At 42.0% G+C, this 21,214-nt stretch overlaps 1 protein-coding gene across 1 annotated transcript; it reads right to left on the reverse strand.

The window, feature by feature from the left end:
- gnptab (N-acetylglucosamine-1-phosphate transferase subunits alpha and beta) lies at positions 1 to 19,342 on the reverse strand. Its single transcript, XM_047575220.1, is given in 22 exon segments — positions 1 to 1,330; positions 3,615 to 3,705; positions 4,558 to 4,725; positions 5,556 to 5,654; positions 5,747 to 5,832; positions 5,920 to 6,033; positions 6,127 to 6,346; positions 6,440 to 6,639; positions 6,715 to 6,929; positions 6,932 to 7,750; positions 7,824 to 8,036; positions 8,122 to 8,245; positions 8,344 to 8,514; positions 8,647 to 8,826; positions 8,977 to 9,138; positions 13,641 to 13,775; positions 13,875 to 13,939; positions 15,939 to 16,141; positions 17,023 to 17,073; positions 17,537 to 17,656; positions 17,926 to 18,011; positions 18,567 to 19,342. Coding segments are annotated over 22 exon segments (3,756 nt in total). The 5' UTR covers positions 18,729 to 19,342; the 3' UTR covers positions 1 to 1,258.
- Between the last annotated feature and the right edge of the window lie 1,872 nt (positions 19,343 to 21,214).

Below are 21,214 nucleotides of genomic sequence, written 5' to 3' on the forward strand. Positions count from 1 at the left end.
TGACTGAAACGAATCACATTTATTTCAGCCAGGAAACACTGAAACTGATGCAATCCAAGGAAATCCCATTAACAAACACGCTTGTCTCGCCACCCACCCCATCACACTTTATATGACTCAGAGCTCAGCAGCAAAATGCAGACAGCTTCTAACACTCACTCTTTATAATAATGAAAATAGTAAAACTGACATTCAGAGGAGATTTCTTGAACAGATGACGAGCATTTTTACATTTTGGCATTCAAATGCGTAAGTCACTGGGTCCACTGTCACAATAATACAATCAGAATAAGTTACAGAACATGCTGAGGAGGTCTGAATTTCAGACAGCAGCGAGCCTGTTGAGTCCCACGGGGACACACATACGGGCGGCTGTGAAAGCTGCAGCATCACAAGTAGCTCCAACCATCAATTTGTACCATGATGATAATCATATTATCCCATAACCCATTCATCCTCATAGTAAACCACCGGAATAGAGCGTGAAGGGAGGCTGACATTTTAGAAGAAGACATTTTAAAAAACAGATATGTTCATTGGAGCAGGAATAAACAACGAAGGCACTTCAAGTTCTTAGAGGTGAAACACTTAAATGTGAAACGATAGTGAAACGATAAAAAACAAACACAGTCAGTTAGAGTTAGAGTTAGAAGTAATAACCGCATCTGTTGATTGTGCTGTTTCGCCGCTAATTTGCAAAATAAATGACCGTCACGATTTCCCAGCAGCAGTCGTCTTCAAATGTCCAAACCCAAAGATATTCACAGAACCGGAGAAAAGCAGCAAATACTAACATTTTAAGATGAGAATACCAGCAAATATGAAGGTGTAGGTCATTGTCAGGTGATAAATTTACAAATAATCTGTGGTAAAACATGCACACAGGGTTGTAATCTGCAGCTATCAAGTGTTTCTCGCTTTAACAGCACATCAGCACATGGAGGGATGAGTGGGAGAGTTTGGACGGAGTGTTATGTTTGTGTTGTATAAAAAGACTCGGATGCCTCCGGTGGAGGAAAAGAAGGCTTACGGGCTTCTTTAAACTGGCTGTTATTCCCTTGGTCGGCCAGCCCCATCCATCATCTTCGTTAAAAATGTTTCTTCGTCATCCGACACGAGCCTGTCCTCCACCCGTGCTTGATGCCGCAACGAGGATTTCACATTCCTGCTTCCACAAGGTCCTCCGACCGGTCCCCGCCGGACAGGAGGGGTGGAGGCTGACGATTGGAAAGGAGAAGAGAGGGAAGTCTTCCTTAATTCAGACCCGCTCTGAGTTGTTGTCCCTGTTCATCCTCCGTCTGGGGAACAGCTTCCGTTTGAGCAGAATGAGCTGCAAGTGGAGAGGAGACGTCTTAAATAAAGTGTGCACATGTTAGAAGAAACAGAAATGAATACATAAGCCCTTTAGTATTTAGTGTATATACTAGTGTGCAGTGTATACATGTGTCTGCACCTACAGGGAAACATAGCAGTTTGTCAGGTGATCTATGATTAAGCCACACAAAGAGAAAAAGAGTCTTTTCCTGACTTAAGCCTTTAAGGCAGCACCACCCATAGCAACATTGGTTTTCCAGTAAAACTTAAGCTTCAAGGATAATCTCTTCCTTTGTTCAATAACCATTACAGCTCAGACAAGTACAAAAAGGAGCATATCCACCTACTGAGACACCACTTCTCCACAGTGGTTAACTTGGAGTCAGCTGTTTTCCTGACAGCTAGAAATGTATATATTCCCGATCATGTACGGATTAAGGACATAGCCAGGCTTACCATTTACCCTTTTTTTCTTGTCTTTATGCTAAATTCATTTAAACAGTTACAGATGCATTTAAGTTTATCAATGTTCCCCTTTTACTGTGTAGAAACATGGACGAACCATCAGTGATAGGGCTAGTTAAAGGAGTTCTGAAGCTCAGCATGGTGGCATTGGTGGTCGCCATCTTGAAACTTCCAAAACTTTTAACTCCAAGCTAATTCTAAAATGGGCAAAGCAGCGGAGTGTGAGCGGAGCCGACTCCAACTTGAAGTTTTGATGTAATTTAAATGGGTGAATTTACCCCCGTAAAGTTGTCACAAATAGCTACATAGACCGAAGGCTGCGTATTTTAACACTGAGCTCTACAGGCATTGACTCACCAGAGCCGTATATCAAAGAGAGTCTGGCCAACTAGGGAATGGACAGTTTTCCTGCTATGCTGATTGGTTCTGAGTTGGTCACTTGGTTTGATACATCTAACCAATATTCACTCATGGAGAAGCGGCAACAACAGAATAAAATTGGATTAAAAGTTAAAATATACCACAGTGCTCAGCCTATGGTTCCACCACAAGATCAGGAAAACAAAACAAACACAAACAGAGAAAGTTATGGGAGCTGGAGATTAAATGAAAGAACTGGATGTCAACTGATTTCTCAATATTATGTGAGGTAAATTTTAACGTCTTTGACGTTAAAATTTTATAAAGGAAAAATAAAGTCATACCATCATTAATGTGGACCTTGATCTTAAAAACGCCCAACACCACTTTACAAATGAATGAAGTTTGAAATTAACCAAGCCTTATGCTAGCCTTATGCTAGCTAGGTATCTAGACTAAATGCTTATGTCCATGTAGATAGCCAAATTTAATTGACACAACTTCGCCTCGGTTACTACTAAGTTATTATGGCTAGTGTGCTTATGTTATAATGATGAGGGCCTTTTACATATTGACAGATGTTGGCAATAACATTTATAGGTTATGGTCCCCATAGGGTTACACTGTAGAATCTTCCCTCCGATGTAGCAAACATGGTGGCCATGATTTGAGTTGGCCAGACTCTCTCTAATATACAGCTGACTTTTAGAGGCGGCCTCAAGTGGCCATGAACTACAGTTTTTCGGTATTTCGTGTTATGATGTTCTCATGTAACTCGAGGCCGGACACCAAGTTGATATGTTTCTTTCACTGATCAAGAGTTGGACACAGATGTTTGTAACCCAAGAAAGCAAAGATATTCTTAGGCACGGAGCAGCCAAGCAAAATCTCATCGGTCTGAGGAGCGGGGACACATTTGATCTCTCTAATCTACACTCTACACTTAGTAACTTGGACAGTTAGGCTCATCTGTTGCCAGTAAGACTTTAAAAGTCTGTCTGTGTAAAGTGACAGAGACACTGGAGTCTGGTACATTCCAAACTGGGAGAACTGGTCCCACTGGCGGCTATGGGACAAATTCTCCAAAGGTCACTGCAACTATTAACCTTTATTTTGCTTCACTGAGAAGAAACTGGAGACCTTTGCATTAGGGAAGTGTCTCACAACAGTTCAATGTCAAATATTTGTTGAAACAACTCTGGGCATTTGTTCTAATCCATTTTCAGCACCCAACTGGAGGACTTTGACAAAGAAGGTCTGATCCAAGTCAACAAAGACAGTCAAGTTTCACCTCGCATGGATGACTGGCGGGGAGTCTATCATTTCTGTAAAGTCAGGTCCTGGCTCAAATGGCCCAACTAGCTCGACACATGAGACGGACGTACCGCCGAGTGGAATTTCTGCAGCCAAGGTCTGAATCATAGCTCAAGTGTGAATCATGGAAATAGTGTGTGTGGCCCGATATGGACACTGACCTGTTCTGCGAAGAAGGACAGGATGGTGAAGATGACGAGCGTCACGAGGACACAGTGAGTCCAGAACTTCAGCTTGTCCCGATACACGCGCCTGAGAAACAACACGTTTCAGTTTGTCGGAAGTCGAAACCATGAAATCATCTTACAGCTATTGTCTGATCTTTAGTGGCCTAATGGTCTAATTTTAAAGTCTCCATGCAGGGACTGGAATTCACACATGAAAGCCCCCTGAATACAGCAGCAGGAACCCTTACAGAAACCCTCCAAATATCTCTAGGGCTTCCTGCAACTCAGACCTGGCAACACTCAGTCCTACGTGGTGACAGATATAATTCCTTAACTTAGCCTGACTGGAGGAAAAAAAATGAATTAATGGCACGTGCTGAGTGAAAACCATTAAAGGCTTCGGTCTGTATTAATAAATGATTAATGATCACTCTACACTTAACCTCTTCAGATTTTTTGTTTGTTAACTGAATAAACAAATATGCCACCATGTAAGGTGTACTATTTTTGCAGATATATGGTCATAAAAGTCAGGCGACAATTGTCATCTGATGGCGACACTAGAAAAAACAGAGGATCCTCAAAGTTATAGCAATTCAACCTTTGGTCCGGATGAATTTTGTCAGTAATTAAAACACAGTCCAACCAAAAATTGATGACATATCTGGCTTAAACCTGCCAAATTCAAAAAGAAAAGTCTGAAAGATAGATGATAAAGTCTTAAAGATACATCATGAACCTCTGTACAAAAACAGTATAAGTGAAAACTTATACTCATGCATGATCAACAGGCAAATTACCAAGAGTTTTCCAGGTTTCATCACCAAATTTTACAGCAATGCATCCAATGAATACTTCAATTAGAACCAAAACATGGGTGGTTGCAGCACCAGCAGCAACCGAGCTATGTTGCATTCAGTGATCTTCGCAACGTTACCATTCCTGGAGCTCTTCCATGTGCAGGAACCTGTTCCGGTACTCTCTGGGCAGTTCGAACTGGGATGGCAGCGGAAACATGGACTCATAGAAATCTCTCAGCACAGCTTTGACTGTGGCGGCGTCCTTGTGGCTGTGGTCGATGTTGTCATTGAGACAGATGAACTTCCTTTTTGGTGAAAGTAAAGACATTAGTACAGATATAAAAACATAAAGGGGAATGAGAGAAAGGTGCCAGTATATAGACCCCTTCGCAGTTTGTAAACAATGTGACATTTTTTGAGGGGCGTGGCTTAGCTGGAGGCCAAACATCTCAAATACACAAGCCTGTAAACGCCTGTTAGCATATTTCGACAGACTGGTTTGGCTGGAATGGGCGAGGAAAACGTATATTTTAGAGAATATACTAATACCCTCACTCTCTGAGATCGTGAGTGTTATTTTAAAAAGTTGACTCTGACTGTATATTCACCGATCCCTAAACTCTCACTGGATGGACGATTTAACCAAAGGAGTCAAAGTGCGGTCTATCTTTATCAAGTGAAGCTTCTCCAACAAAGAAATTACAAGTGGAAACACTGTGGAGGGTAACGTAGTAAATGCAACTTCTACTTGGACACCCCTGAAACACACAACTAATGTTGTGTTAGCTAGCCTAGCAGTTAGCATTAGCCTAACTGTAACAAGAATCCCCCAAACAATGATTAACTTAATGTTATTTCAGTCACGATTTAGTTTAACCCCTCCAACCTCCAGGCTGAAATTGATGATGCATTGCATATTAATCTAATCTGATATTAAGTGTGCCCGTTAGAGCCAAGTTAGTGTTTTTGATTTTCAGGTTTTGGCTCCCAAAAATACAGCAAAACGACATTTTCATGGTTGAAAGAGCCAGTGTTCGCCTCAAGCTTCCCTCTGTTTTGCCTCCAGCTAACGCTGTGACGTCACTGTGACGTAGGTCATGAAGGGGTCTGTAGGATTATATAAATTCCTCCTCACCTGGGATTCTTCCTAATGTCATCCAACTGGCCGACTACATGGGACACGTTGGTCCGCACCATCTTGAAGGCGATCTCGTCCTCTCCCATGATCTCAAACCTGTCCAACAAAAAGCCATATTAGCTTAGTAATGAGGACCAAATTCAACATAAATGAGAAACCGGTAAATAAATTAGAACTTGACATCTCACTTGTATTTATTCTGGTCTTTGAAGGCTTTTTGAATCCGTTCTGTGATAGGCTTACAGTGGAGGATGAGGCCTTTTGTGACAGGAGGCTGTGAATTAAAAAAAAAAAAGATTAAACAAAACATTAATATATCAATCTGGGGTTTTTCAGGCCTTTTATTTGAAGCACAGCTCACCATGCTGGGGTCGTAGTAAGCTTCCTGAGTGGGGTTCACTAGGTGGAGCTGGGTCAGGTTAGTTGGGAGCGTCTTGGAGCAGTTAATCAACATCTGCTCCAGACCCGTCAGGTCCTAGAAATCCCACAGACAATAAAAGCAAAAATACTTCAAAACCATAGATATTCAAAGACATATTACTTTTCAGGGAGATATATCAGGACTGACCTGGAGGCTGAGGGGCAACTCGTGGATCCTTGTGGCGAGAGTTCGAATCTCACGATCGGACAGAACACCCGAGTGGTCGGTGTCGATCTCGTCAAACACATCTGAGACGTTGAGTTGCTGCTGCGCGCTCATTAGGAAGTAAAAGTACGAAAAGGCAAACTGCATGTCCTCAGGGTGACGAACGCGATGGGCTGAAGTTTTGTCAAACTCTTGTGGGAATCTGAAGACGAGAGCGCAGAACAGTTTAAAAAGTTGCATCTTTAAAAATAAAAGTTCAAACGTCTACACAAAGACAACACACAATGTCTCCTACATGTCCTGCAGCTCCTGCATGATGAGACGGTCAATCATGTGCGGCATATGCGCAGGGACTTTGCGTGATGTGAAGCCAAACTGGCTGTTGAGCAGCTTGTTGACGTAGCGCAGCGAGTCAGCAAACGTGTCATGCAGCTTCCGTCCTGTAGCAGTACCATCGGCCTCATACGACAGCTCCTTCTGAAGACGTTCCTCTTCCTGTGAAGAAAAGAAAATTATATTTAAGGAAATCTAAATGCTTGACTGGAGGTAAAAATAAAAGTTTCAACTTACTTCAAGCAAGCTTTGGAAATATTTCCTCCTCTCCCAGGGTAGGAAGCCTCGATCTGCTGAGGTGAAGTGTTGGAGCCTCCTCCCCAGCAGAGGAGCTTGGTCTGGCTCAGCACGACTCTCTTTCTTGTGGGAAATGCTGCTTAGAAGCTTTGAAGTCAGGGGCCTCTCAATGGGAGGATATGTTTTGTGAGTTTCTTTGCTTTTGTCATCAATGCGACGGGGATGAGAGGAGTTACAGGTTTGTGTTGCTCAGCTGTGCCTTTCTTTGATAGGTCTTCTTTTGAGATTGGATTTTTATCAATGACATCTTCTTTGATGGGTGGTTTTTCTTCCACCTGTTTTTCCTTCAGGTCTTTCAAGGCCTTCCCCTGGACTCCACCTACACCATCACTTCCTGCCTGTACATTGACTTGCTGCTGTTTCTCAGCCATCGCCTTGTAAGGTTTTAGAAGTTCAGCCTTTGTGAAGTTATAACCCTTCATGGTAATGTCACCGATCAGCAGCTTTTCTTCCAGCTTTTGAAGCTCACTGCGTACAGTATCTGGTAAAAGCGAGACATTTAATGAAGGAACCTGTATGATGACCTCAGGAACCTCAGACTGAATCGGCTGGATCTTGGGCCCGCGTTTGTCCTCGGGAACATCTGAGAAAGGGAATACTGGCTCAGGGGTCGGGGTCAGCTGGGGATCTTTTGCCGAGTCTTTGCTCACAGTCTGGGACGCATTCATAGGAGGAAGCTCACGAGTGTCAACAGCTACGCTGAAGCTCATTGTGAACTCTGAGTTGTCTTCTCTCTGGAAAGTGAGGTTGTACTGGATCTGGGTGGCGTTCTGGCCGGGGTGCAGCAGCAGGTGAATGGTCTTCCACTTGTTGGCGACGGAGGTGTGACGAACCACCGGGTTGTCAGCAACGTGGGCCTCAGAGACTCGGCGAGCCAGCCCGTCGAAGCTGAAATACGGCCTGATCTCGCCCACAGGGAGGGTGTAGAGGCTCTGGTCTCGAAGCAGGGTCACGTGGTGCAGCTCGCCAAAGTGTTCTGCAACAGAGATTGGAAATTGTTGGGAATATATCACCAGATCTGTGCTTGATGGTAGGTTAGCTTAACTCACCTTGGCCACAATCGCCAACATCAAAGCCACAGGAAAGTACATTGCAGGCCTGGTCACAGAACTTGTCCGCCAGCCAGGAGTTGGCGCAGCCTTGATTGCAGTAGGATGTTCCTCCAAGACCTCCCATACCACCAAACTGCCACACCGGTCCACCAGCTCCACCCGGCCCACCTCCACCAATCCCAGGAGCGAACCGACTGTTCCCCGCTGCACCTGGAACAGAAAAGTTAAGTCAGACGCACCTCCCTCCAAAACAAGCAGATTTAAATAGGGAAGACAACAGTGTGTATATCTTTACCTAGACAGTCTCCTCCATCCCAGTCACAAGCAGAGTTGTTACAAGCCTTGTCACAGTATCCATCTTTAATCCAGGATCCTGGGCAGCCCTCTGCACAGTTGGGAACAGGCCAGGTGAGATAGACCTGCAGGAATGTGATAAAAGATTGTGTAGTTCAACCATCCAGCCATCGAGCTGTAGAGCAGGTTTCAAACAACAGCCCCTTTCATGTCATGTTCTCACCTTCTGCCCTTTCGAGTGGCTGTAAAAGTCGTCCGGCCACACATCTTTGCCGAACATCACGTCATCGTTGAGGTAAATGAATTTCTGGGAGAGTCCTGGGATCCGATGGATGTGGGTCTCTATAGCAGGGGAGCTAAACGTGGGAAGGTGGCTGTCGTTCAAAAAGATATCCTGGAAGTCAAATAAGAAATACGCACATGTAATATTTACCATTTACCCTCCAAGGTTTCTGTGATACGTAAATGTAGCTCATAAACATTGGAAATCAGGCTACGGCAAAAGGAGTTGATGCTTAAATATTACCTGGTGTGTGATGACTGAAACTCTAGGGTTATCCAGGTTGAGCCAGGAGGGAATCTGACCGTTAGTGACGATGAAGATGTGGCGCACCCACGGGGCGTGTCTCTCCACAGAGCGCAGGGAATAGCGGAGCTCCTCATTGTCCTCGAACCGACTGGCTGATACGTCCTCATCCTGTTTGGACTAGAGGCCACAACATAAAGTAAATCTCAGAGGAGGAGCCTACCGTCAGATTTCAATGTATCTAAAGTCAACAAAATGTGTTTATTCTAACATTAAATGCTAATATTTAATAGGTTGTGAGCAGGAGAAGACAGTAGGAGAGGAGTGTACCTGTGAGATGGCCGTAAGGTCCCAAAACAAGTAGCCAGGGCTGATGGTTAACTCTTTCCCATCCAGCGTCAGGTTCTTCTTCGCCTGCTGGGTCAGATCAGTGAAATCCTGCGGCGTGTTCAGGTGGAGGAGGGCGATGCTGGCCTCCGAGTACAGCTCAAACTGAGGGATGAATAAACATACAAACAGACAATTTATGGACAACTGAAGCAGAGGCAGACTACAACTCCCATGATGCAGTCCAATACCTTTTTTTTTTTGTTGGACTCTATGTGGCAATTTATGTTTTTATTAGAAAGGCTACTGATCGACAACGGTGTATTGGGTTGTCATGAGGTTTTGTAGCTCCTGCATGATTGCCTGACTTGTCAACTAGCACCACCATGAGGCTGACCCATGTGATTCAGATTAAGATATGTTGATAGGTGTTGTAAGTATTGCAGTTCAGTTTTGTGCAGATAATCAATGTCTCTCTAAGCCCAATAAAGCTGATTAGACTCTAGCTTTTTAGCCTGACCCTAACTCTTCACTGATCAAATCAAAATCATTCTTTTGTGCCAACAGGCTAATGTAAATACTAGTATGACTAAGGACCCCCCAGTTTTCAGCTAGAGGCCTTCCTCCTCTAAAGAACTACACTTTAATATCCTGGAAACCAGTCAGAACCTCATCAAAAGTTGAGGGGGAAAGTTGGTTTGCGTTGCTCTGTTGGGAACAGATAATGTGGTGCGGAGTTGAATTTATCTAAAATAAAACAGCTTTGATTTCTTGCAGGACTATACACAAGTATTCTTTCTTTTTACCTGAAATGAAAGAGTCTATCTTCTGGTCAAAAAAGCAGAACTCCTCATATGCACTGAGGGAAATCCTAAAAAGAAGTTGCTCAGATTTTGAGGCATGTGACCAGACATGTGTGGTTTAGACACAGCGTTGGACTCGTGAATGACGAATGAAAAGTGATAAAGATGGGATTTTCTGGATAAACCTGGCTGGGAGACCTCTGATCTGACCAGAGAGAGAGAGAGACAGTGTTTAATGGGAACTTGTGTTTATAAGGAGGGGAGAGGTCAGGAAATTCTGTGATATCATCTCCTCCATCGGGGTCACATTGGAGGAGGATCTCAGAGGAGTTATGTGAGGCATCGTAGGATTCAGTGTGTGTTTACGATGTGTGTGAGAGAGATATCCTCGGCCTCGACCTCTCTCAAACACTTAAGACTCCCCCAACAAAAACAAACACCCTACTACATTTAGTGGAGGGCCATAGTAACTGAAACAGTAACTGCGGCTTAAATTAAGCTGAACTACTTTAATGAAAATTTCCAGATTTTACCAGAACATCTACTTGCAAGGCCGTATAAAATCAGAGCTTAATTTTTACTTAAAGGCTTTGAATACTTCTTCTCCCCTCCCCGTCGTTCTGCCTCGACTCGTCCTTTTTTTCTCTGCTCCCGGTTTTAGGTGAGGAGGATTAGCTGAGACTTAGAAACCCAGCAGGCCTCGGATCACGTTGCCATCTTTATTACGGACCTCTTTATGGTCCTGATAATGTTCTAGCATGTGCATAAAACGCAGAGTTGTGGTGTGGCGGTGGTCCCAGGCCCAGATACGCAGATAAGTCAACAAATTTAGAAATAAATTAATAAAAATTCAGCTGTTTACTTAGAGCTAAATAGTGGGACTTTACAAGTAAATGAATGAGTGCACACAATGGTGATTAAGCTAATCTGTGGCAGGACTAGAGACTGTATGTTGCAGATACACAGCTTTAAATATTGTTGCGTGTGAGGACATTTCTTCTCTGGTACACTGGTAGCAATACGTTTGACGTCAACCAGGAAGAACTGCAGCAACAGGGATGTAGCGGGCAACAGCAACTACGAGAATGACAGAGAAACCACAAGGTTACCAAAGTAACCAGTGTTCTCTGAAGTGACACTCTGTGGTCAGGGAGAACCTGGGAAGTGTCGAAGTTAAGTTTCTAAATGCGACAGATAAAAATTAAACTCTGCATTCAGATGAATGACTGCAATCTAAAAAAAAAAAAAACTCTATTATTATTTCCCATTATCTTCTCACTGTCGCTTTATTTATAGCAGTTCATATCTCAAGTCATTTATCAACAACCTACTCCAATGTGAGGATTTAAAAAACAAAACAAAACAAAAAAAAAACAGCCCATTTAAAGATCCTTAACCTCTGAGACACAACAATTTCTTGTATCAGATAATTTGTGTTCACACTTTCATTTTATCTGAATGCAGTGACGGAATTTTTATTTAATTTTTTTTAGCTTAGCTCCTTCCCAGAGACTCACAAGACTTTTTGACCTCTGAAAGTAGGAACAACACATCCTTCCTCTTAAAATCACGAGCAACGACGTGCACCGTTTCTCAATTCAGTGCTTTCAGGGAGCTGACAAATGTCTGGAAAGTGAAAAAAAAAAATGAAAATTTACTGACACGTCTCTACACCTAATGACATTTGATCTGGGTGAGACCATTGATTATTTTTCATGGTGTTAAATGTGAGGCTTCAGGAAAACCTGAAGCGTTCCAGTTGGTTTAGTGTTGTGCGCTGTATGTTTCTCTAAAAGGTGTTTTGTTCCTCATTCCCTGAGCCAGAACCTCAATGGCAATCATCCACTACTGATGGTGGCAAAACCCTAAATGCAAATAGGCTTCACGGCTCATTTCATTATCTAAACAGAGGCCGGTGCAGCAGGTCGATGCTCTAATATTTGCATGTGTAAAATAATAATTTACAAAATCAGCATCTCGATAATATATTTAGACACTGCTGCTAAAAAAGAAAAAAAATGTTTGAACAGTGCTTTGTGCTGCAGCTTGGACACTATTCTATAACAGATTAAGATAAAGTCCAAAGCAAACACCTAATATATCAACGGGCTTGTGCGCAAACACTGGGATGGGTGTGGCACGGATCTCGACAGACGAGCAGCACGGGCCGATGATCGGGGCTGCAGCGCGGCTTTCATCACCATATCACTCGATCTAATACCAGCTATAAATACTGGCTGAACCTCTCCCGCCACACTATGCACACTCATCCCTCTTTCACGGAAGCGGCTGAGTGACACCAGGAAACACCGTGAAATCCTAACTGTGCATTGTCTGCTGTGGATTGTGTACCTGGAAGTCCTAAACGCGACACACTTTCCATCTTTCCATCTCCCGGCATCATCACCCCCACACACACACACACAATAATAAATTAACATATTCTAAACAGGTAAAGCCACGTATAGAAGCCCGAGTGCGGGCGGGTTTAGAGGTGCACAGAAGGTCAGTAAAATCCTGGTGACCTTTCAGCTGGCGCCATGCCACCGCAAACAGTTGCTCTCCTGTTAACCCCCGCGCCGCCAGATACAGTTACGGCCGGTTGTTATCAAACAAATCTGGGGATGCGCGATGACGGACGACGGGGTTCTGAACACGATATGTAGGTTAAATGCTGCTATCCTACATATCATGGTACGCAAAGTGCCGCCGTCTCCCCTGAGGTTTGCACGGACCCACGGGCTCAGTTTGCAGCTGTTATTATATTAAGTAATATTAGTGCATTGTTTGTATTTTTGTAAGAATATATCCATTAGGATGAGTTTTGGTTAAAATATCTTAAAAATCTGATCTGATATTATGAAGAAAGCAGCGTATTTAAATCCATTGTGTATATTTATTATTAATAACTAATCAAATTAGGTTTCTTTATGCGTAACAAACCCCTCAGTCAATTTCTAAAAGGATTATCAGGCTTTAAAGTGGACTTCTTCATTTCACTTCTACATTTATTATAATTAAATTCTCTTATTAAGATGTCTGGACCAAAACGTTGCACTTGAACACACCACAGATGAATCTTTCCAGGCTTTCTTTAATTTACCACGAAAGTTCCCCATTATACACAAAGGCAGCTACAAAACATGTCGCCTACATCGTCTCCCATTAATTCCCATCAGCAATCGCGAGCGTATTCCCAGGAGGCAGGACAAACAGGCGTCCGTCCTCCTGCCTCTCGGCACCGGGCTGTTTGGTTTTCTTTGATCGCCAGTTAGCGGCATTCCTCCCTCTCAAAATATAAAGCGGAGTTCCTGATTAGAGAAAATGATTAGACGCGGCGGGCTAAACATAGGCTCTTTATCCACATCACAACATAAACAGAAAAAGGTTGTTTTTAGCAGGACGGCGGCGCCTCCTGTTCAAGGAAGAATGCGACGTTATGATGTAAAACAGACTTTTACAGCATCTTAAGTGAACTGAGCTGCAGTTCGCAGGATGTTCAAATGGCAAAAGGTACACAAGGTGGCAAAGTTACTTGAAAGCTTAAAATTTCCATAGAGGAAATAATAATAATAATGCACATTATGCTCAAAGAAATAAAAATAATTCAAAGTTGGGAGTTGATAACGTGTGCAATTCTGCCACCTGCTGTTAGGAAACCAAATTAAAAATCAGTACAAGATGATTTTTCTGAAGGTTTTAGGAACAAATACATGTTTAAAATTGTCAATAACATCTAATACTAAAAAGGGAAAAAAATAACAATGCATGAGGATCATCTCACAAACAGGAACTGCATCACTACTATATCAAAATGAGGCGTAAGAAAACTCAATGGACGAAGCCATAAAGTGTCTGTTTTACCTGTTTGATCTTGCCGGTGATGATGGACGGCAGTTTGACCCGAAGCTGCTCCGTCTCCTTGTAGGAAGCCGGGAACCCGCTCAGATAAGCCAGAGACTGCATGCGGATCAGGCCCGGAGCCTCTTTATCTGTCGTCTGCACGACACGCGACAAGGAGGGACGATTAAATCAACGCTTTTTTATCGCCTTCTTTGTGGGATGATAAATGAGGCGAACGCGCTGAGAAAAACTCACCAGGTAACATCTGGACACAGAGAATTTCTGCTCTTCTTTCGACACATCTGTGTAGGCTTTATCGGCTGGAAAGAGCAATGAAAAGATCACGTATACAGATATTTAAATTTCTGACTCGTATATAAAAAGCAATGATCACAACTACAACATCTAAGTCTAGAATTTATCACTTATTGTGCACTCTACACCTTATTTCTGATTCCTCCTCAACATTCCTTCGTTTTTATGTCTAGATTTTGTTTCTTTCAGTCCTCATTTGATAATACTATACTTTCTCCAGACCCTTATTTCCAGGCTTCACAGTAAAAACAGAATAAAATCAAATTTATGGCATTCGAGTAAATATTTGTGTATCACGTCAATAAAAAAATTAAAAAAAAAAAAAAAAAATTACCTTAAAAGTCTTGGAAACATGAATATTTTTCCATACACTAGTTTTAATTTTTCATACATTTCCAGGCCTGGAAATTTATTAAATCAAATTTCATACTTGCCATGTTTTCCTGTTGATTCCTTCTTATTATTTCTGTTTTATATCCATTTAAAATGTCAACATTTAAAATCTCTAAGTGTAGTTATTTGTTATTGATGTAGAAATTCAAATTATAAAACTAAGATTCATCAGATTTACAGTCACCGTATTCAAACAAATCAACAATGAGTTTAGGGCGTGCAATAAAAATGTAAATTGCAAGCAGATAAGAAGTAGAGGTGGATTTCCAATTAAATTGACACAAACTAAAGTTAAATCAAACTGCTGCTTGTTAATTAATGTAGAAATTAATAAAGAACAGTTCTGTCTTTGCTGTATTTGTTGAATAGTTACATTAGGTAAAAGCTAAAATGGTTTGTTTGTTCATTGAGTTCATGTTAAAATATTTTATTATGAGAAGGAAAAAAAAAATGTTTAAATCAACTAATAACTAATAGATTGACTCATTGACACAGGGTTAAATGTATTCAAGCAGAACATTAACCACAATATTTTACTATAGAATAACTATTAAATGTTGTTCCTACAAACATTAACCCTTTGACTGGCATTTTAACTGCACAGATAATCGTTTTTGTAGTAGTAGTAGACAGTAAAATGCTTAATTTCTCATTTCTCAGTTTTATTACTAACTATTGCTAGTAATTCAGTTTGTAAGATACATGAATTTGCCCACGTGTGAACACACATCATACATACAAATATCTAAGCTGTGGCTTTTATACCTTTTGAGATATAGCAGATCACTGTAGCTCGGAAATATACATCACACAGCTTCAGTATTTATATCGTATGAATCTGTACAATCGTTTTAATCATGATATGTTAAAACACTTTGCAGTTCATGCTATAAACATAAAAATGAATGATATTTAATCGTGATTAAACGTATTTCTTAGTGGTCACCGAAGACGTAAAATAACACAAACTAATCATTCGATTCTACAATAGTTCAGAAACATACGAGGTAAAAATCGAGGTTTTTGTTAATGGAGTCTGGTTGCTGTTACGAGAGAATAAGAAAGGATAAAATAGCTTCAGCTCCTCGTGGGAAACTTCTATCTGACCTCAAGGTGAAAGCGGTGGTAACGGTCTAAATATAGGAAAACACTCAAACTGGTATAGATTTTTTTTTTTTTTTTTAGCTTGCTGTGACCCATTTCACTCCTGGCTTTCTTGGAGTCTGTAATCTTGCACTAATTCATACGACCCCACTGCGAACAAACCAAACTATCAATTCAAACAAAAGAAACTGATGACACAAACACAGATTTTAAATGTTAATTATGTGTGTGTCAAGGCGCTCGGTTTGTGATAAAATCGCTGAATAACAAACGGATATAATGCATAGACTCCGCCCACTACCACCATCGCTTGTGGTCACTTTCTGGTAAACCCATTAATCACAGTTAAAAACGACATTGTTTTCGTTGTAAGCAGCTCTTCATATTCTATCTCTCTCCCTATAACGCTGAGTGGACCCAATTGGGGGGCACCACTTCCTGCCAAATTTTGTCTTGCCAAAAATGCTGCTTTTGTGTGTGTGTGTGTGTGTGTGTGTGTGTGTTTACCGTCAGCCTGCGAGTGGAAGACGACCACAGAGACGGACGTGGGCGAGTGGAAGGGTTTGTTCACGAGCAGCAGCTCTTTGGCAGCGGAGAACGAGGACGAGAGCGTCGGCAGCTCTTTGATCGTGACGTTGGCTGGCAGCGCCGGGTCCAGGGCCAGCATTGGCGCTATGATGCAGTGGGACAGCAGGCACTCAGGCTTAACACTGCAAAACAAAAAAGAATAAAACAAATAACATCTCACATATCAACCCGCAAGACCTCCCCTTCCTTTGTGCTGTGGTTTTACACTTAAAAGAATGATATTAGTTCATGCACGCAGCAGAGGTGGTGATGTTTGCACCGAGCATCGATTGTGGTTTGAGTCTGAGAAGAGGCGCCGTTTGTCAGTGAGTCACATCTGCAGTGTGGTGTTCAGTGACGATTTCGATCGTATTTATTCCAGAAAGACAATATGAAATCACCTTTTCACTTTTCCCCTTCTTGAAACGTGCATTTTTTGTTTTTAGTTTTAATCAGTTATTGTACAAATTTGTCTTACAGAAAAATGACAGAAGATCATTCACCTTTTTTTTGTATTTCCAACCCCAACACTAGACAGAATATATGAGAATCCAAAACAATAACATTTGTATGACAGCTCCTATTCTATCGAACTGATATCCGTTTTGACCTTTAAACTATATTTTATGGTGGTGTAGCCCACACTAACTTCCTGTTTCCACATTTGCCACAGTGTAGACTAAACTCGGTATCGGCCGATACGCGGGTGGCTTCACAGCCCTGAGCTGCTCTGCGGACCCGTGCAGCCCATACATTGCCCTTCCCCCACTAGCAGAGTGCATGCATGCAAAAGAGGGTTAAATATTTAGTTCAATACATGTTTTTGGTTAAATTGAGACTAACGTTTCTAATCATTGTGTCATTTTTATCATGTAATTGGAGGGAGAGAAAGCAGTTCCGGCTTCAAATACTGGCTCAGAAAATCGGTATCAGTATCGACCCTAAAAAATCCATATCAGTCAAGCTCTAGTCTAGACTGGACTTTAACATTGTAAGTATTATAAGTGAAATATAGTGCACTCACCTATCTTTTGGCACTTCAGTTGTCTCGCTGGCGTTCCTCCCAAGGCGTTCCCTATGTGCAAGGAAACAAGTGAGTAAATATTATTTTAATCACATATTTAAAGCAGGAAGGCCCATAGAAGCTGACAGACAGAATAAAAGAGAATTGTTTTGAGGCGGATGGATAGATGGAGATTTATAAAACACAGAAATGTTCTTCCAAGAATCATTCGCTTTCTCGTCTGACTGTATTCAGGTGGATTCACTCTCTAAAAAGAGGGACTTCTGCAACAACTTCACCTAATTCTAAAGTTCATGGATGATATATGAAAAGGTAAAAGCTCAGGCTGCTCGTGCACTGTACAACTTTATGGGAGCGTTTTGGTTTCTGGTTTGACGATCCTGATGAAGGCCACAGGCCAAACCGCACCCAAATACTACAGGCAGTTGCACGATATGCCTGAAAATTTGCATTTTATTGCACCGGTTACCCTGCATTAATTCCAGCCAAAAATCAGGCCCCACTTCAGTGTTACCTTAGAGCTTTTTGTTCCTCCTCCAGTTGCTCCTTGACCGTCTTCAGCTCCTTCAGCAGGGCTATGTCCGTACCGTTCACCCACGTGTACACCACATCAATAGGCATGGGCAGACAGAGCCTGGGAAGAAAAAACGCTCACATCACTCCAAGCAGTGGCCTTGTTTGACGTCTAACGTGGCCGAATTAGCTCCCCTCTTCATGCATGGTTACACCTTGTCCAGATCTTTCAGGTTGATAGTGTGTCAGGCATTGGGGGAAAAGTTTTGCAGACTTTTTTTTTTTTTTTAAACACTTCTGAAGAAGATTTTGCACTTCTTACTCTAAAAGATAGAGGTCCCAATCAACTAAACGATTTAAATTCTCTTCTTCGGGAGCATTAACACTGACCTGCTTTGAAACGACTTTCCGCCAACATTATCTCTGTAGGAGTCAAACAGCACATGATACTGGTCGCGACTCCACTCCACCACCACCTGCATGGAGAGAAGAAGAGGCCATGGAGGGCTCACATTTCTGCATCCCAAATATCGCCTACAGACAAAGCCTCATTCAAAAGCTTTCGTTCTCCTCGCTTTCTGCACACATGCTATGCAGACTGCAATTTTCTGATTGATTTTGAAGTATTCAAGAACTGCAACTCTATTTGCCTCATGTCCAAAATCATTACTCACGACTCTTCCACCACAAAATGTCAAATTTACAGTGGAAGTGGAAAGCACTAAATTTGAAATAGATCAATTGTAAAATATTTGCCAATTTAGGTTAGATAACAAGTGATACGAAAGTGAAAGTTATTTAGCAGAATTTGCACGAAGAGCACACAGATTCTTGAGATCTCTCAGTTACAGAGCTACAAGCCATGTGTGCGTATTGATGAACCGGATCACTTTAAATCGGCGATTTTCTGGATGGAGTCTGGCGAAAGGATTTTTCCACACAAAAGCCAGAGCCGCGTAACAGCTGTTCTCTGATTCAACAGCAAAACGGTTTGTTAGTGGCTTTGAGTTAAGATGACAGATTAGGCTCACCTCTCCAAACTGAAAGGCGGAAACTATCATGAGGACGATCCCTCCAAAGCAGAGGTAGAGTCCGTATCGGTGGGACAGGCAGGTGTAAGTCTGCCTCTGCAACAGCTTGAGCACCGAGTTGACCACTACCATGGTTCTCCGGGGCGACGCATACCGCTGCATTCATTCAAAGGAAAAAACGCAGTTAAACGCACCAAACAAAGAAAGTAAACATAGCAAGCGAACCGGATTTGTCAGCTGACTCCAGCGACTCAGCTTGACACATGACGACCCTTCATCTCGCGCTTCTTCGGCGGCTGTAACGCTGCCTCCTCGGGTCATTGTCGCCCTCTGGCGGCGCGGAGCAAGCGGCCGTGATGAGTCCAAGGCCTCCAGGGCCCTGGAAGCTCACTGGAAGTTTTATCATTCTCATCCTCATCTTCCTCTTGTTTTCTGGAGGGTTAGAGTTAGGGCTACGGGGGCTGGAGTCAACCATCCACACCCACACTGTAACTAACCCATGTCAGCTCATAGGTGCAGACAATCTCCAGCTGATCATCTCCATATGTTTTGGGTCTGTCCCCGGCTTGCCACATTCTGGTCTGAAAATTTCAAAACTCTTAGCACAGGTTCTAACACTATCATCTCTCCTGAACCTCTCTTGGGTTTGTTTGGCGTCCCCCTTGCAGCCTTTTACCTCTAAAGTCTTTGCCACCCAGTTGGCCGGGCGACTCATTTGTGTGTTTGTTGTGTGTTCTCTCAGTGTTTGCATTGGGAATTTCGTCAGTCAATTTAAAAATAAAAAAAGATTGTTATTCAAACCCCCAAATAAACCAACAAATAACAACATGCAATATGTTTTACACAGTTTCATTATGTTACCGTAACTTAAACCCCACTCCTATTTATTATTAACTCAATTGAACAATTAGTTAAAGAGAGTTTTACAGACAAATGAATATATACTAACCCTGTGCTTATTCTAGGGAAGAAAATACATTAAAATTGTCCCTTTTCACATTTTATCTTACCGTTATTTATTGTTTTCTTGTCATATACACCAGAACACATCTGCTGAAAAGTTGTTTAAAAATAAAACCCTTCCAACTGAAACAGGAAGTGAGCTCAGATTAGTTTAAAACGAGCAAAATGCTTAAAAAAAAAACCAACAACTCTTGTTTAAAAGGGCTAAACGTGAGTTAAATTAGCTACAAGTGGTACAAGTCAGCATTTTGTTCATTATTCATCTGAAGATCAACGAGCTGGAGCCTTTAATATGCGACGACAACACATTCATTGTCAAATATAACTCTGTTCATCAGCATTTATTGCCATGGACCAATGTAACCTTTACTCTTTTTGTGTCAAGAAAACATTACAAGTGCAAAATTACCAAATTGTGAAAGTGTTGCTTGCTTTTCAGTTTTCAATATAATGATTTAAAAAAAAATGGAAGTGACTCATTTTAGATAGATAGATAGATAGATAGATAGATAGATAGATAGATAGATAGATAGATAGATAGATAGATAGATAGATAGATAGATAGATAGATAGATAGATAGATAGATAGATAGATAGATAGATAGATAGATACTGGCTCTGCCCGTTCCACTGAGCCCTTCAACACACAAAGAAGACGCCACGGGAAACAATAGGTGGGTGCCATTTGTCCAGCAGTTTCCGGCAGATATTAAATGACCTTATCCTCCCGAGGAAATAGGGACAGTTCTGACCTTTACTCTACAAAAACCCAGCCCAGTTTGGGAACTTCTGCATATGACATAGCTCTTGTGTTGTAGTTGAAGTCTGAGGTGCACAGGGTGAATAGGAAGAGGGTAGAGCACAGTACCCTGTGGTGCTCCAGTACTGCTGACGATAACCAGCTATCTAGGAAGTGAGTTGTGTTCGAAGGGTTAGGTTTAATGTGGTTAAACATTGTGTGTGTGTGTGTAACGCCTCCAGGGCTCAGCAGGTCAAATTCAGGTATTAAAGTGATCATTTCTTTTTGAGTTAAAAGCACAACACTGACTCTGTTTCCTGTTCACACATCAGGCAACTTCATCGGTCATCAGGCTTTGTCTTCGTACCATATGAGTAACGCTTTAGTGCACGGAGCTGTGTGCAGAATGTAAAAAAAAAAAGCACAATAAAATAAAGACAGTCGGAGTCAGAGAGGGGACTGATTAACTTTCCTGAATTCTTTCATCATTCAAAACCATTGAGCTCAAAGGCCAACAACCGATGTCATGTGACCGTTTTTTGTGCTTAATCATCCTTCTCCAACTGGTTCCAGAAATCGCCCAGACAAACCAGGAGTCCTTCTCTGCGGTCTCCAGAGGGGCTGCATTGTTTCTGGTTTTTCTCGTCAGGAGTCCACTGAATTAACGGAGCACTGAGAAAAAAAAAAAAAAAGCCTTAAAGTTGCTGCCAAGTCAGGCCTGGCAACAAGTGAAGCTGTAATCTGACTCCAGTCTGCTCAATCTTCCTTAGAATTTAGGAAGACTCCTATTATGTAACCCATGAATCCAGCTTCATTTCGACAGATCAAAGTTTTGTTTCTGTTGTTTTGCCTATTTGTTTTAACAAAGAAGGAAGAATAAAAGAAATCCAACAAGATCATCAGGCTGTCACATGAAAATGTGGCATTACACAACATGGGAATCGTG

The sequence above is a fragment of the Mugil cephalus genome, chromosome 22 (assembly GCF_022458985.1).
Source record: "Mugil cephalus isolate CIBA_MC_2020 chromosome 22, CIBA_Mcephalus_1.1, whole genome shotgun sequence".
NCBI lineage: Eukaryota > Metazoa > Chordata > Actinopteri > Mugiliformes > Mugilidae > Mugil > Mugil cephalus.